This window comes from Gigantopelta aegis, chromosome 3, assembly GCF_016097555.1.
Source record: "Gigantopelta aegis isolate Gae_Host chromosome 3, Gae_host_genome, whole genome shotgun sequence".
NCBI lineage: Eukaryota > Metazoa > Mollusca > Gastropoda > Neomphalida > Peltospiridae > Gigantopelta > Gigantopelta aegis.
This window is the reverse complement of record NC_054701.1, coordinates 47,762,549-47,781,238: the sequence shown is the minus strand read 5'-3', so window position 1 is coordinate 47,781,238 and position 18,690 is coordinate 47,762,549. Positions and strand designations below refer to the sequence as shown.

At 35.5% G+C, this 18,690-nt stretch overlaps 1 protein-coding gene across 3 annotated transcripts in view; it reads right to left on the bottom strand.

Moving 5' to 3' along the window:
• Positions 1-18,690, bottom strand: part of LOC121368146 (IQ motif and SEC7 domain-containing protein 2-like) — a 153,281-nt gene that overhangs the window by 75,460 nt on the left and 59,131 nt on the right. Inside the window, exon 1 of one of the 3 annotated variants that reach the window (XM_041492743.1) lies at positions 5,348-6,002. The exons of the other annotated variants lie outside the window; for them this stretch is intronic. Within the exon in view, the coding sequence (XP_041348677.1) occupies positions 5,348-5,397 (50 nt within the window). The 5' untranslated portion in view covers positions 5,398-6,002. Of the gene's footprint in view, positions 1-5,347; positions 6,003-18,690 lie in introns of those variants that run through there. 3 annotated transcript variants of the gene reach the window in all.

Below are 18,690 nucleotides of genomic sequence, written 5' to 3'. Positions count from 1 at the left end.
ACTGGCCAACAGTGTAAGACTGCTGCTGCCGTCTGCAGCACTCTATAGCACTTGCTGACCTTTGCCAGCTAAAGAGTTGTAAAAAAAGAGTTTTACAGTTTGATGACCATGCATATAATTTAATCAGGGCTTGTGTCCAGTTAATATCCCGGCTTCCCGGTGTGTCATTTTTAACTGTTTCACTAGCAAGTGTACACAACAATATTTGTACTAACAGCTACACATATATACATGCATATACAATTTGACACACCCAGTACTAAAATTTGACATGTCCCAACATTAAAATTTGACATGTCTCAACATTAAAAGTTGACAAGCCGTACCTTAAAATTTGACATCAATAAACATTGGCTTTATTCTACAGAGATTAAAGAATGGAAACATTAGGCGATTATGCCAGTGTTAATAAACGCAAAAATGTTTCTCAGATCTTGAACATATATTAACATTAAGAAGTTTTCATATTAAAAGGTAGGGTACCATACTTTTTATATCCGTACTGCCTGGATGGTTTGATATGCTGCTTATATGTATATATATTTATATATCCATTTTATTAGAAATGTTCACATTATCAGCAATGGGAATTGATTTTGTATACGGGAACCTACATTTAATTACAGGCATATATACATTTAGGTTCCTGACATGATAGTAACATAATTGCAGGAAAGCGTGATTTCAACATTAGCTTGGACAACTGCCACTCTACCATCCAATCTTCCTGATCTAGAGGTGACACTGACAAGCTGAATCTGATAGTTAGAATAATTATATGAGCCGGTATATATTGCACATATACAGTAAATATGATGATTGCAAACAGAGCATTTTCATTTTTAAAACATACACAAGATACAAATAATATAAGATATATTCTATATGAACAAATATGACAACTGTATATAGTCCGTCCCATCCTCCTACAAAAATATTTCTTGTAAATCATTTCAATTTGTTTTCACTTAAGAAGAAAAGTACATAAAACTGTTCGGAAAAAACCCCCAAAATCCCCCACTATTTTTGTGTGCAATTTAGAAAACAGTCAACTCAGAAATAAATAACTTGTACTTGTAATAAATTCCATAGTACATACAGGCGTTCCCAGTGGGAAACACTACAGGTTATGTTGAAGTTTGTACTATATGCCTAGTACATGTATGTATTAATATATATGAATTTCAATCAAATAAAGGTAATGCTTTATGCAAGCCTGTCTTTACAGAATTGATATCTTGTAGTAAAATTATGCCTATTAAAACATCTAAAATGTCTAATGCTTCAAGACAAGCTCTTACTACTACTACACACCCTGTAGTATACTACTATCACCCTAGTGAAGACCCTTACTATGTACATGTATTTCCTTCAAGACAAGCTCTTACTATTACTACACACCCTGTAGTATACTACTATCACCCTAGTGAAGACCCTTACTATGTACATGTATTTCCTTCAAGACAAGCTCTTACTATTACTACACACCCTGTAGTATACTACTATCACCCTAGTGAAGACCCTTACTATGTACATGTATTTCCTTCAAGACAAGCTCTTACTACTACTACACACCCTGTAGTATACTACTATTACCCTAGTGAAGACCCTTACTATGTACATGTATTTCCTTCAAGACAAGCTCTTACTATTACTACTACACACCCTGTAGTATACTACTATCACCCTAGTGAAGACCCTTACTATGTACATGTATTTCCTTCAAGACAAGCTCTTACTACTACTACACACCCTGTAGTATACTACTATCACCCTAGTGAAGACCCTTACTATGTACATGTATTTCCTTCAAGACAAGCTCTTACTACTACTACACACCCTGCAGTATACTACTATCACCCTAGTGAAGACCCTTACTATGTACATGTATTTCCTTCAAGACAAGCTCTTACTACTACTACACACCCTGTAGTATACTACTATCACCCTAGTGAAGACCCTTACTATGTACATGTATTTCCTTCAAGACAAGCTCTAACTACTACTACACACCCTGTAGTATACTACTATCACCCTAGTGAAGACCCTTACTATGTACATGTATTTCCTTCAAGATAAGCTCTTACTACTACTACACACCCTGTAGTATACTACTATCACCCTAGTGAAGAGCCTTACTATGTACATGTATTTCCTTCAAGGGGAGCTGGCGGGACGTAGCTCGCTCGATGCACGGTCGGTCTAGGATCGATTCCCGTTAGTGGGCCCATTGGGATATTTCTCGTTCCAGCCAGTGCACCACAAATGGCACATCAAAGGCCATGGTATGTAGTACCCTGTCTGTGTGATAGTGCATATAAAAGATCCCTTGCTGCTAATCAAAAAGAGTAGCCCATGAAGTGGCGAACAGTGAGTTTCCTATCTCAATATCTGTGTGGTCCTTAACCATATATCTGACGCCATATAACACTAAATAAAATGTGTTGAGTGCGTCATTAAATAAAAAATTTCCTTCACTTCACAGTTCTAGTATGAAAGCTCCCTGGGCACTAACCACCATCTCCAGATACAGGGTATCTTATCCCATTGAACAAATATTTTGGGAGAAAACATGTATATGGTGCACTTACATTGTGTAATATGTTCATGCTGTTTTCTGTAAAGAATGAAATGCAGCTTTAAAAAAAAAATCTAAAACAAATCCATATTTATGAATGGGATGTAATGTTAATCTTGGAATACTCAACACACCTAACTGTAAGTGGGTGGCTTAACAAAACATGTAAATATAGAAACAATCTATTATTGAATTGTGGGGACAAATATGATGGAATCAATTACCAATAGCGTGTACCGTTTACCACATTCCAGAAAATCGTTTACACACATAAATTGGCCAAACACGATTTTGCCATTACTGTAAGGAGAAATTCAAGTCTACATTTGTTAACAATGTGTTCTGTGTTGGGTAAGCGATTCCTTTCACCATTGTGTTGCGTGATCGAACCTGGGTCATTTTGCTGAGTAACCCACTGTGATAGCGAAACAGTCAATATCCCTCTCTATTTATAGAACAGCACTCGTCAATATTTCATGCCGAGGACGAGAAGAAAGTTCCAATATACCGATGTATGTATACAATTATAAATCAATCAATGAACTCGGAATAAGATAAAACATTGTAGCTATACATGTATTTATAGAAAACCGGTCATCACTTGTGGCAAAATAATTATAGACTATATAGTCCGTCCCATCCTCCTACAAAAAATGTTTTTGTAAATAATTTCAGTTTGGTCTGACACAAGAAGAAAAGTAAAGTGTTTTGGAAAAAAAATTATAATAAAAAAAACCCACCATTTTTGTGTGCAATTTAGAAAACAATCAGTTCAGAAATAAATAAGTTGTAAATTCCATAGTATGAAAAAAAGGCATTACTTGTGGGAAGGACTATAGGTGCAATGTATTTAAATAATCAAATGAGATTAAATGAGAGAAAAAACTCGGCAAGCCTCGTCCCAGGTCGAAATTTTCACCACCTCGGGTGTACTTTTTCTATCCCACATGACCGCATATGATGGAGTCTTATATTATTATATACCTATTATTCAGTCTTATTCAAACCGTGTGATAAATTTACCTTGTATCATACATATGTGCAATCTGGGCCGGAACTTGTAGATGGTGAATTCCCGTTTTATGTTTTTTACTTGAGTTTTTGTTACATTACGCCATATATGATTTACAAATTACGTCACAACATATTTAAAACACACGCCTGCCACAGAGTACAAAACTTAATGTCCAAGTAAATCCACGAAGGAAGTACTGATCATAGATTTAAGAACGTGTAATTATGCTGGTCATTTAAAAAGCTATTTCGTAAAACATAAAATAGGGTAATAAATAAAGAACTTCACATACATTGTGTTCACTTCCTATTTGTTGCACCCGTTTATTTCTCACAATAACATATCACTGGTATATATTGTTGTGCAAAATAAACTCGTGCAATAAATAGGAAACGAAAACAACATATGTGAAGTTCTGTATATTTACTCTTCTTATTTTTTAAATCGACATTAGATGATTTCTCTTATCTACTAGTGTGAAGGTAGATATATTTGGTGAAAAAGAAAATCATGACACATTTTACTGTAAGCAGCACTATGTCGGTTTTCAATTCTTTACCCAATTCCTGTCGGCTATGTACACATACATGTAGAAGCATTGTCGAGAACAATACCAACACACTACGTATTCTCTCTGCCCCTTCAAGTGAAGCAAATTATTGGAGCTGTGGGCCATTGGATGAGATGCTGTGCTCATCTTAAAATTACCACCCGGAGCCAATGCTGTCGAGTGCCTACTGCTAGGGACAAATGTAACAAATAATCTTTTATTTAAGCCCAAAGATAAAAGGAAATATGTACAATAGGAATCGGTCATTTCATTTAAGCTGTTACATTCTTTTCTGATGATAAAAAAAACCCAACCCAGTATACATAGACGATGGAATAACTCAGTGGAGGATCCACTTATGCTCTCTACCCCAACCTCTTGCCCTTTTCCACAGCTTATATGGCATAGAATTTCGATACTGCTTTACGATTTTCTGATTTTGAACATATACATTGTACATGGATATACTGTGTTCGTTAGGTGGTAAGAAAACATTTTCAGTGACTACAGCATCTTCCAACAATAACTATTATATACCTAACTATGCACAGTAAATATCGCTGCCTACTTTTCATAGATTTTTTATAATGAATACGAACACGAACACTGCAGATATACCATTAAGGATTTAACTTTATAGAAACTGATCTTAATTTCAGAGAGAGAGAGCGAGAGCGAGAGCGAGAGAGAGCGGGAGAGGGAGAGGGAGAGGGAGAGGGAGAGGGAGGGAGGGAGGGGAGGGGAGGGAGGGAGGGAGGAGAGAGAGAGAGAGAGAGAGAGAGAGAGAGAGAGAGAGAGAGAGAGAGAGAAAGAAAGAGAGGGGGGGTGATTTTTACAATACATAAACTTCAAATTTGTATTTGAAAAATCAAATAACAGATTAATCTTTCTATAGTAAACCATGGAAAATACAATTTACAATATAACTTTCAGTAAAGTAATCTTAAATGTAAAGAATGACAGGAATTTTCGTTTCATACAATTCATAATAAATTAAACTCCTTAATTTGAATTTGAGAAACCAACTAACAAATTAACCTTTCTATGTAGCAAAACAATTCATCAATGATGAACTGTGAAACCTTCAAACCTAAAGTGGTTTTACCAACACCAGAAGAATGCCAATTCCACAAGGAAGAGGAAATCAATGAATGGATGGAAGACTCGGGTCTCTTTGATCAAGCACTCATCAAGCAATTCATACCTTTTCTCCATCTCGAGCTGCCGAATCCGCATTCGCACGACGTGATGCATTGTGAAACACACACACACACACACACTGGCTCAGTCAGTATAACCACCACCACCACGAGTCCTTCACATTAAACTCTGTCTTCCACTGTGTCCTTTACCAAATGTACGTCCTTGTAACATCCTAACATCAGACTCTTCTATACACTGGCCTAGTAAAACACTGACAGGGGCCATCACTTTTGGTCAAAATTATGATGATTGCTGACCAGTTAAGTCCAATGGTATTGGGCATCATTGGAAGTTGCTGATTTTTCCAATAGCCAGCTCTCTAAGCACTAGGCAGCAGGCTGCAGTTGAATTGCTAATAAGCAACTGGTAATATCCTAGATGTTGGTGCTGCTAGCAGGTATCCTCACCAGACTGTACTAGAACAAAAATTCGTCCTGGACCAGATCAATATTTTGTTGTGCTGCATTCGAACAAGTCTGGCAGCTGGTAACTGCGGTACTTCCACCAGCGTACAACTATTAACATCCAATCAGTTGATGGTGTGTCATTTGTTGCAGTCCACTAATTTCACATCGACAATGGGACTCCCAACTAACGTACACTTTCAGGAGTATTCAAAACAAAGCACAACATACCATAACATTGCTAGCGTTGAAGTAAATTTAGCTTATTGTGACAGATGATACCATTTATCATGTGGGGGGCACTTTACAAAAAGATGGTTGCATAAGAGACCATATGTTGTTTTTCACACATTTGTGTTAATATATGTATTGCCTCACTGATTCTAGTAAGAACGAAGAATGAAACATCTAACTAACTTTACACATATATTTACATTTTTTATAATTAAAACAAAATTGAATATGTAGTATTAATGGGTTTTTTTTTTTTTAAAGAGGTTTTTCATTACTGGCAAAACCAACTTTACTACAAAAAGACATACTAATACTAGTTGTAATTTAAAAGAAATGATAATGTACTGCCCTATTTACCTAAACTATCGATAATACATGTATGTATATGAAGACTACATTATCTTTGGCTTTCACACTTAAATGCATTAGACATAGCCTTGCCAGCTATACCCTTGGGGTTACATGTGTGATTAAAATTCTAAGAGTAAGACTAGACTGCGAATTTATCTCACGTCATCATATTTCTGCCATGACTAAGCGTCATTACAGTATACTGTCCCATCATGTTTCATATAAATGGCAGATGACATGCAATGTAAGGTGTAAGTAAGAACAGCGCCACTTAGACAAACTCATATTGCCCATTACCACTAAAAGGTATACAATACTTTTGATAAAATGATAAAATAATTGCATATTCTTCACAATAACATGCTGATACATGCCATACAATCAACATACTAGTCCAACCTACTAAAACTGCCATATTAAGTAGGCATTGGTGGGGGTTGGGTGGGGTGGCGGAATAATATTTAGAAAATTTGTTTCTATTTTCATTATTACTCATACTTACCTAGTGCTAGCACAACCAACATGCTATACACAACCTGAATCATAACCTCCGCTGCAGAATTGTTTTCCTTTGCTGGATATATAGTACTACATCCGCACATGGGTAGACCATCAACTTTATCTCGATTCAAAGTCCAAAATGACTGAATCAAGGGAATTTATCTCACGTCATCATATTTCTGCCATGACTAAGCGTCATTACAGTATACTGTCCCATCATGTTTCATATAAATGGCAGATGACATGCAATGTAAGGTGTAAGTAAGAACAGCGCCACTTAGACAAACTCATATTGCCCATTACCACTAAAAGGTATACAATACTTTTGATAAAATGATAAAATAATTGCATATTCTTCACAATAACATGCTGATACATGCCATACAATCAACATACTAGTCCAACCTACTAAAACTGCCATATTAAGTAGGCATTGGTGGGGGTTGGGTGGGGTGGCGGAATAATATTTAGAAAATTTGTTTCTATTTTCATTATTACTCATACTTACCTAGTGCTAGCACAACCAACATGCTATACACAACCTGAATCATAACCTCCGCTGCAGAATTGTTTTCCTTTGCTGGATATATAGTACTACATCCGCACATGGGTAGACCATCAACTTTATCTCGATTCAAAGTCCAAAATGACTGAATCAAGGGAACAGTAATAGAAAGAACATGCAGGCAGGGAGGAAAGATGATCTTTGACAGAAAACACACTACACTTCCATAACTGTATTAGTCTTATAAAATAAGGCCTATTGCATCCTAGTTATTATAAAATTTGCATATAATGTTTTATCAACAAACTTAAAATCTGTTAATTCTTGTAGATCTTAAATTCCATGGTATTTAAAAGTGTACACAATCTCAGCTATGCCACTGTATGTACAATGAGAACAGAGGAATAATGATGAAACTCATAAATGATGTAATTAAAGAAAAGGTACTTTATAAAAGTTCCCTAAAATACTCGTCAGTCTCCAAGTCATAAGGAAAGGAAATGGTTTATATAATGACACACTCAACACATTTTTTATTTACAGTTATAATGGTGTCGGACATATGGTTAAGGACCACACAGATATTGAGGGAGGAAACTCGCTGTCACCACTTCATGGGCTACTCTTTTCGATTAGCAGCAAGGGATCTTTTATATGCACCATCCCATAGACAGGATAGCACATACCACGGCCTTTGATTTACCAGTCGTGGTGCAAAAGCTGGAGCGAGAAACCACCCAATGGGCCCACTGATGGTGATCAATCCCAAAACGACTGCGCATCAAGCGAGCACTTTACCACTGGGCTACATCAAGTCCACATTATTTTTTCATGTACTCTAGCTTGTGTAAAGAAGCCACCTCTTACAAGTAGCCATCTGCTTAAAGTTAATTACATTTCAATCAAATTAATTAATATACTATACAAAATCAGCCTTGTATTTAGCAGCAAACTGTCTTATATCACTTTATATTCCCTTTCCTCAGGTGGCTGTTTAATACAGTTGCCAGTACCAAATATAATTATACAATCAAACATGCTAATATGGTCACCTCTGGTAAACAGCCACTTGTCTCATGTGGCTAAGTTACTATAGTCTGTCCCACAGGGAACACCTTTTTTCATACTATGAAATTTACTAGTTATTTATTTCTGAGCAATTTTTTTCTTTTCTTTTCAAAACACCTTTTCTTCTTACATCAAACCAAACTGAAATGATTTACAATTTGTTTTTATAGAATGATGGGACAGACTCCTACAGTTTTTCAAATATTATTTTAAAAAGTATAAATTGACCTGTATTAACAGTCAGCTTTCTTTAGAGGCCACTTTTTATCAGTCATCAGATGGCCATTTAACACTATACCTGTTATTCAACAGTACCTGTTGATATACAACAGATAATCGGTGAATAATCTACCATAGCACTGTAAATAAAAAAACATATTTAAATGCACAGGAATGCATGTATTTATCAGCAAACATTGTCTTAATACTTTATAGAACAACATGGCAGCTGAATACTGGAAATACTTAAATATGTGCATTAGTCATGAGCCAGACAGGGGCAAAGCCTGCACAATGTGACAACAATGATATACTTCGTGTATTTTGGCTTAAATTAGAAAACATTGTTTTAAATAAAAAAATAAAAAAAAGAACTCTAGATGACCTTTTTTTTTCTTTTCTTTTCACAGGCTTGCCACATTTTCATTTTACTATACATACTTGGTTTAAATAAAAATATTTAAAACTTCTTGAAGTTGTTGGTAGGCTTATAAAAATAAGTGACCACTGCCCTCTCCCCCCCCCCCCCCCCCTCCAAACTCCAACCCCACCACCTCCCCACCCCATATGATCAATTCAGGAACAGCTCTTATTTAAATTCATATATGACTATTTGTAGTACAGGCTATATGCTGGTATCAACTAGGCTATATACAGAGCAGTACAGATGCTGTTTTAAAAAAAGATGATGTGGGTTATCTGGATACATCACCTGAATGTATAAACCTAAAGGTATACAAGTGTGATGAGAGTACATACCTCCTCAGTGACTAAAATAAAAAGGAAAATAAAAAGGAAAATAAAAAGGAAAATAAAAAGTGTTTTATCTTACACTATCTGCTGTAACGGTGATTCTGAGTTAATTTTGGCAAAACTTTCTAGGCCTTATCATCTGTTGCCATTGGAACCTGTTGCCACCATCAATCAATGGCAGCAGGAGAGGAGGACTGGAGAGTTATGTCTCTCAATAAAACTTGCCTCAAACAATTTCTATCGAAAAAAATGTCTAGTCTTGATTTATAAACACACCAGATCGGAAAGTTTGCTTTGTTTAATGACACCACTAGAGCACAATCGTTAATTAATTATCAACTATTGGATGTCAAACATTTGGCAATTCTGACACGTAGTCATGAGAGGAAACCTGCTACATTTTTCGTAATGCAGAAAGGGATCTTTTATATGCACTTTCCCACAGAGAGGAAAGCACATATCATGGCCTTTGACCAGTTGTAATGCACTGGTTGGAACAAGAGAAAAAAAAAAATCAGTTTAATGGATCCACTGAGGTGGTTCGATTCTGGGTCACAAGCACCTCAACCGACTGAACTAAATCCAGCCCCCCCCCCCCCCACCCCCAACACATACACCAGACTGAAGGCTATCATTAAATCAGTCCTAGCTTTCTGTCACCAAAACCAATATTATAGAAAATTTAGCACTTCAACCTCTCTACTAATAAGGAAGATATGGCCCAGACAAGGATTTTCTATATGTACAGTAATGCATATGAAGTAGGTCACAGTGATTTAGGTATGGTATAAGACACACAGTCAACCCAAGATGTGCTTACATACAAGGTTTGATGGTCCTATATTCGAATTGTTAAAAAAGATGTGCCCTGGAAACAAGTTTACGGATGGACATCAAAGACAGGCATATAAAAACAAAAAGAGGCAGCTAAATTAGCAACTGATGCTAACCCCACCCTCACCTCAAACAAGACATTATGTGGGCATGCTTTAAGTTTCTTAGTTACCCACAGTAAAGAAAATTCATCAAGAATTTATTGCGAAATGACCTCATGGCAAATACCCTTTGTGGATTCTACACCGTCCCAAGAAAACTCCTGGATCTGGTCCTGCTCAGATGAGGTAAAAACAAACTAGTTGCTTTAATTCAATATCAACTACAGCAAACCAAACTATTTCAAATGCTGGCCTAACACAGTTTTTCATGTATCACTAGCCCTTCATGAAGCATATGAGAAAGCTAAGTACACATATTACGGTTACAAGTCAATACTTATTTCCACTAACGAACACAATGCACTTAGGTTCCAAAGCTCTTGCTAGTCTTCGGTTCTGCTATTAGAGCTCAAGATGGCAACTTCAACTGGTGATCACTGTACTTAAGTTTTCGGTTTGCTGGTTGCAGCAGTGTATTTTTCTGTAATTAAGTAAGTACACTAACCAACCAAGTTGGCAGTATTAGGGTTACATTGACAGCAAACAATGATCCTTGTATGGAATGGTATTTGCTGCATTCAGTTAAGACTGGCCACCCTTTTCATCTCTGGAGACCACTTGAAACCAGGCAACATCAGAATAATGGACTGAACAATAAACTTAGGGGCAAAAGGGTTAAATGGCCACCATAATTCTCACATCATCTAGTTTAGTACATTCTGACCTGTATTTTAATTTTTAATTTTATTTTTGGTCTTAAGTCAAGCCAAGGTTCAAGCAACCTATCCTGGGCACATACTTCAGCTAGCTAAGCTGTCTAAGGACTGGGGTTAATGGTTAGTTGTTACAGTGAGAGAATCTCCACTGAGTTATTAAAACTCACCATGGATGAGAGCCAGTACCAAGGAAGGAAATGTTTTAATTAACGATGCACTCAACACATTTTATTTGTGGTTATATGGCATTGGACATATGGTTAAGGACCACATATATACTGAGAGAGGAAACTCGATGTCACCACTTCATGACCTACTCTTTATCAATTAGCAGCAAGGGATCTTTTATATGCATCATCCCACAGATAGGATAGTACACACCACAGCCTTTGTTGCACAAGTTGTGGAGCACTGGCTGGAACGAGTAATAGCCCAATGGGCCCATCAATGGGAATTAATTCTAGATTGACTGCACATCAGGCGAGCGCTGTACCACTGAGCTACATTTCGCCCCCTAAAGAGCCAGTACAAGGTTGTGAACCTAGTACATACAAATTATAAGGCCAATGGTTTAACCACTATTATTCCCCTTAGTGGATCTATTTTCCGATTGGCATTTTTTCCCTGTCCTAACCAGGGCCTTACGACTGGTATGTGTATATGTGTATATATGTATATATGTATATATATATATATATATATATATATATATATATATATATATATATATATATATATATATATATATATGTCAAAGACCATGGTATGTGCTGAGCTGTCTGAGGTGAAGTGCATATAAAAGATGCCTTGCTGCTAATGGAAACATGTAGGTTTCCTCTGAAGACAAATCACAATAATTATCAAAATATTTGACATCCAATAGTATATGATTAATTAACCAATGTGCTCTAGTGGTGTTGTTAAACAAAACAAACTAACTTTGATATTTATGGAATACAAGTGGGTACAAGTTAAGACTTATGCCAGAATACATGGCCAGAGCAGATATATGCTGAAGCATACTCTTATTGCTTGGTTCACTAAATCGATAAGAGGTAACAGCTTGGTATAATATTTTATATTTCGTTCAATCATACATGTATATATGGCCAAGAAAATGTTTTATGGTGAAATCTGTTTTGGTCAAACTTGTTTGTTTTTTAAAGAATACATCATATGCCATGATGATGTACTTTTAACACTGTTAGCCAAGATATCAATACAAAATATAAAATGGTCAACATTCATGAAAGAACACCTCAGCACAATGTAACCTTCGGCTCTTTGGCGTCTAATATGTTTATCTTGACACTTGGTCGAGAAAAAAAGGAAACCTGTTGCATTCAACATCCATGAATAAAATATGTTAATTTAGTACTGTAACCTAAACTAGATAAAATCAAAAGTCATAACTATTCAACAGCAAATTTCTTACCACGTGAACTCATCATTATTTATCGATACGCTGCATACCCACAACACTCTGGTCCACTGACAAAATACAAAGTGTCGACTCCAAACCTTCACAACACAGATATATCTACGTTCCTATAAACACAGGAAAATATCGTATTTCAAACAAAATGCACCCACACCTTGATTTGCCATATCCCATAACTGAAGTAAACCTATTAGCAAGCTACTGACTTTGCTTGACACCCATATTTTCTTTTACCCGTCCACAAACAGAATACATGGGGATGAGGGTACAAGGTATACAATAAACATCACTGAACACCTGTCTGTCATCAAAGAGGTTATCATCAGCATGTTGCAGACATGAGGGATGGTGCCTACCCTGATAAGAGCCTACATGGAGTCTGCATTCATAACAAGTGGAGACCTCGAGTAACCTTTACTGAACGAGTTAAAAACACTGCATTCAAATTGTATATCTGGTTATGACCCATTTATGTCAATCACTGGGACATAAATTTTGTATTGTCAACATTTGAAATACCTCAGACGAGAGAATTTCGAATAGTTGAACTTTTAACATACAGGGATGACAAGAGGAAAAAGCAACAAAAAAAGTCTTGATGTTGAATATGGCAAGTAATAATAATACAAGTGGAGCTTGTAAAACTCGTAGTTTGTAGCACATAGGAAAAGTTTGTTTTGTTTAACAACACCACTAGAGCACACTGAATTATCGGCTATTGACGGATGTCAAACATTTGGTAATTTGACATACAGTCTAAGAGAGGAAACCTGCTACATTTTTCCATTAGTAGCAAGAGATCTTTTATGTGCACCATCCCACATACAGGACAGCACATACCTCAGCTTTTAATATACCAGTCGTGGTGCACTGGCTGGAACGAGAAATAGCCCAATGGGCCTACCGAATGAAGTCAATCCTAGATCAATTGTGCATCATAGCACATAGGAAGTCAAAAAGGTGTTTGTGCAATAGAATGTTCATGTGTAACAGTTATCTTGAACCAAGACATAAAAGACTCCTGATTATTATGAATCTCAAATGACCACGAATAGTCAGAAATCCACAAATCTATCAAAAATTGACTTTCCTGAAGATATGTTATTTGTGAAAATGTTGATAAACTTAAAATGTTTTTTTATTATAATATTATATTTGCATAAACAATGTAGCAATACAGTACTATAAAACATGCATTCAGTTCATACTTTATGAGTGGACAGTATACTCTGCTTTTAATAACATCTCAGTACACTTTAAACTGGTTGTTTGGTATGTACCGTATATCGCTGTGTATTAGCCGACTTTTTGATACAAAATTTATCAAGTCAAAGGCTGGGGTCGGCTTATCTAAGGAGTCAACATTTTATTGGAAATGTAAAGTTAGAATAGTGATGTCACGGCTCGACTCGACTCGATCTATTGTCATTATTGTGCTCTGCATTTCCGCTTTCATAAAGGTTTAATATTGCATTTTAACACAAGCTATTACAAATAAAAGATATTAAAATTGTATATATATGTTCATCTTTAATAAATGTTGGTGTTTAAAAGTTATTTAGTAATATTTATCTGTTTAAACAACAATAAATGGTGACCGATCAAAACAATTTCGGAAAACTTCGCAGGTCACGTGTCATTACAAAACTGCTTACTAAACCGGTGAACACGTTAATTGTTCCAGCTTCATTTGTTTTGTTTGTCGGCTTGGGATTAATCGACACGGGTGGTTGGGTATGGTAGGGTATAGCCGACTAGTAATGAAAAGACCGATTAGCACAATCAACAATGCAAACAGTCACTGTGTTTTTAACGTGTGGCTGCAATCAAGAATGTTTAGGTATATTTCGCTATCTTGGTACTTATATTTTACGAGAAATAAATTAACCGGACACCGTTTCTATAAATAGAAATCGGCTACTGCTTCCGGATAAGTTTGCTGTGACAAATGACGTTTGAAAGCAGATGTACTTTGTCATTTTGTAGAGACCACACAGACATCTGACTTGGTTAGTTTTATATAGGGGGGTCGGCTTATATACAAGGTCGATAATTTTAAAGCCGATTTGGAGGGTGAAACTAGGGGGTCGGCTAATGCATGGAGTCGGCTAATACACAGCGATATACGGTAACACATGGTCATTTAAACACTTAGTCGAGAGATGCTTCCACATCGACTACTAATACTAAAAATCAGCAAGGGTTCTTTTACATACAGTACCATGGACAGGACAATACACACCATGGCCTTGATATATGAAATAAACTAATAGAAAAGGTAAATTTAAACAGTGCCAGAATGCACAAAGAGTATTTAATGTAACACATACCATGTACCCTTAAATAGACTTAGTTTTTTATTTATAGTTTTAAGAATTGTTTACATTTATCTCCACCCAACCACATCCATAATTATCTAACAGACCTGGTAAGTGGAATATTTAAACATATTAAGAGTTTTATATTATCTTATCTTACAAACTTCAGCAAACAAAAAGAAAAAGAAGAATCTTACAAACTGAAGATAAACATACTTGTGCTGACAAAGACAATCAAATCAATTGAATTCACAATAAAAAAGCTACAGCTATCTAACATTATAACAACATGCATTATAAACCTCATTTAATAACTCTGTACATGTATATACCTTCTTTAAGACATGTGTGTATTACATAACTGATTCTTTAAATGAAAAAAGTATTTCCAACCTGACAAACTGTAAGTACTGTTTTCCTGACCACAGGTTAGAAGGATCTGAGCACACCCGCTCTTATCCAGGAGCCAGCGAGTGAGTGTCGATCAAACAGCTGGTTTGTGGCTTGAAGCCCCTACCTCCAGAGTTCTTCCAACATGCTCAAACAGAACGACATTTACCACACTGTCCGTTCTGCACCCTGGTACATAGATCATGTCAGGATATATGTTAGTAAATAACTACCAGCTACATGTTACCTACATTTGTTGTCTGGGTACCACACTGTTCATTCTGTACCCCAGTACATAGATCATGTCAGGATATATGTTTGTAAATAACTACCAGCTACATGTTACCTACATGTGTTGTCTGGGTACCACACTGTTCATTCTGTACCCCGGTACATAGATCACGTCAGGATATATGTTTGTAAATAACTACCAGCTACATGTTACCTACATGTGTTGTCTGGGTACCACACTGTCCATTCTGCACCCCAGTACATAGATCATGTCAGGATATATGTTAGTAAATAACTACCAGCTACATGTACCTGTGTTATCTGGGTAGTACCACACTGTCCATTCTGCACCCCGGTACATAGATCATGTCAGGATATATGTTAGTTAATAACTACCAGCTAAATGTACCTGTGTTGTCTGGGTACCATACTGTCCGTTCTGTACCCTGGTATATAGATCATGTCAGGATATATGTTAGTTAATAACTACAGCTAAATGTACCTGTGTTGTCTGGGTACCACACTGTCCGTTCTGTACCCTGGTATATAGATCATGTCAGGATATATGATAGTTAATAACTACCAGCTATATGTACCTGTGTTGTCTGGGTACCACACTGTCCGTTCTGTACCCCGGTATATAGATCATGTAAGGATATATGTTAGTTAATAACTACCAGCTAAATGTACCTGTGTTGTCTGGGTACCACACTGTCCATTCTGCACCTCGGTATACAGATCATGTCAGGATATATGTTTGTAAGTAACTATCAGTGCAAACATTTCAAAGACAACTGCATTGAGTGGCCACCTGTGACTTCTAACACCTGTGACTTTTCACAGTTTAACACAAAACTTATAGTCCAACACATTCACCAAATAAATATGCAAAAGTATTTTCCAAAGTCTTTTAGAAACAGGTGGATGTAATCCAGTTATTTTTATAATATATAAACATATGGATGATTAAAAAATGTTTTTGGGAAGTTTAGAAATATGAATATTCACAGATGTCTATAGTAAGATTTTTAAAAATTATTGATATAGGATGAAAAAGCAAATAGTTATGAAAAGTGTGAAATATTAAACTTTTACAACATTCAGTAGTTTTATATACATGTACATATCTTACATCATATTTCTACAATGCTTTTTATGTCCATAGTTATGAAATGTGAATAGTAGTTAAGTTATCATTTAAAAATCATATTCATACAAACTTTACCAAAAATTGTACTAGGAAGGTAATAATTTAAACTGATAATATAAAAATTTTACTTCCTACTATGTACAGTGAAATCCCACTAAACCAGACTAAGTAAAATGTCTGATTTTAAGAGGTTTCCAGTTTAGAGAGGAACTGTTCTGTACTGACAATGAAAAAGAAACTGTAAACATTTTTAGTTTTAAAGAAATTCCTGTTTACTGAGGGTTCGATTTTGAGGGGTTTCACTACTAAATAATTTTGCCATTTCAAATCAAATTTCATGGAAATAATAAAAAGAAAACATCAAAATAATATGATAACCCAATCAGAGACAAGACTTAGCAAAGTTATTGAAAAACGTTAACAAAAAGCCAGTAACTTGAAATTGTGGTAACATCAAAACTGACAGGGAAATCCTTGTAACACTGTAGAATAAACTATCATCTACTTTCCAACCTCGGGACCAAACAGAAAGAAAGGACCATAGTGTTCGCGTGGCACACAGCTGAAATGCTTGGTTTCTATTACACCCAACGTGTCTTGTGGTGCAAGGTGCGCACCTAAGCCTGGCCAAAGTATAAACTTTCACAAGGCATTCTTTGCACGTTTGTAAGGTTATGCTAAGTCAGAAATCAACAGAACGGCTTGAAATCGTTAATACAATCAAACAATGGCAGACGGTACACTACAAATAACACAGACACATCAGGCATCTCTACTCAAATATTTGTAAATGACACATACTTTAAAATTCTACAGGCCAACAGCTTATAACAATAAATTTAAAAGTTGCTTTCCACATACTTGATACTTCATTAAAAAAAAAATAGCTCTTCCAAAATTAAATTTAGAGATCTCTTAAGGTGATACCACAAGTAGTTCCAAGTCATTTGAAATAGAAAACAATCACAAAAACAAACAATAAATAAACAAAACAAAGCTGCATTCAGCCAACAAAGTATGAATTATAAAAAAAACTAAAAAGTTTTTACTATATGTATAAACATAATTAAACAGAACTTCAAATTATAATTATTCAAATTTCTAAATATAATTTATTAAATTAAACAATGACAAACTATAAAATCATGCATGAAAGGCAAATTAATACAAAATTAATACAAAATATCACAAAGTTTAAATAAAAAACAATTAACTTGTTAATTAAATTTATTAATTAAAACATTCTAGATTTGTTAATTAGGTTTTGCTAATCATATTAGTTACCAAAATGACTGGAAATCTTCAGCTATATAATTGCCGTCCTTCTCCCACGATAATAATAATAATATGCAGTGAGTCCTGTGGTCTGTTTACAGTTGCATGAACAAACTGACCCTTATCTTATGGCAGCATATGGTGCCAGCACAACTTTCTTATTTCCAAAGAAACCATCAATATTGTAGTCCCTATGCAAACCCACACAATTCAACTGAACATTGATTTTACTGCTTTTGTTCAGGCCAACCTGTTCACCACAAAGACCCGGTGATATCCCGAAAAATCTGCAATAAAATGAGCTTCTATGCAACATATTTCATGGTTTGTTGCCAGTTGCATAATTTATTAATTTTGTAATTAAAGAATTGTTCTTGCTAAAATGACTTAAGTACTCAAATTACTGAGTTCCAAAAGGTATTTTAAATTGACCAACAAAGGTTTCCATGGAGACTGATAAACATAAAACATTATACATGCATCCAACACCAGTGCTAGAACTTTTATAAATAGAGAATCATCCATCTGGCAAGTAATATTTTGATGGCCATTATATAAAAAAAAAAAATTATTTTATCAAGTTACTTTTTCATAGACTAAATTATCAGGGTAGTCCGAATTTTCCTTCAGGCTGTATAGATTGATGTTGTTTTCATTTTTTTAATCCACCATTGGTCTAACATTATACAAAATCAATGTAATGCAAAAACAACAAAAAATTTAAATAAAGTATTTGTGGTTTAATTGAAACAAAAATAATCAAATATGGATTTGTTATTTCCATGGGTGAATAGGATCGCATGCATTGCATGTGAAAAGAGGTGGGAGAGGGGGAAAGTTGCCCATTTTTAGG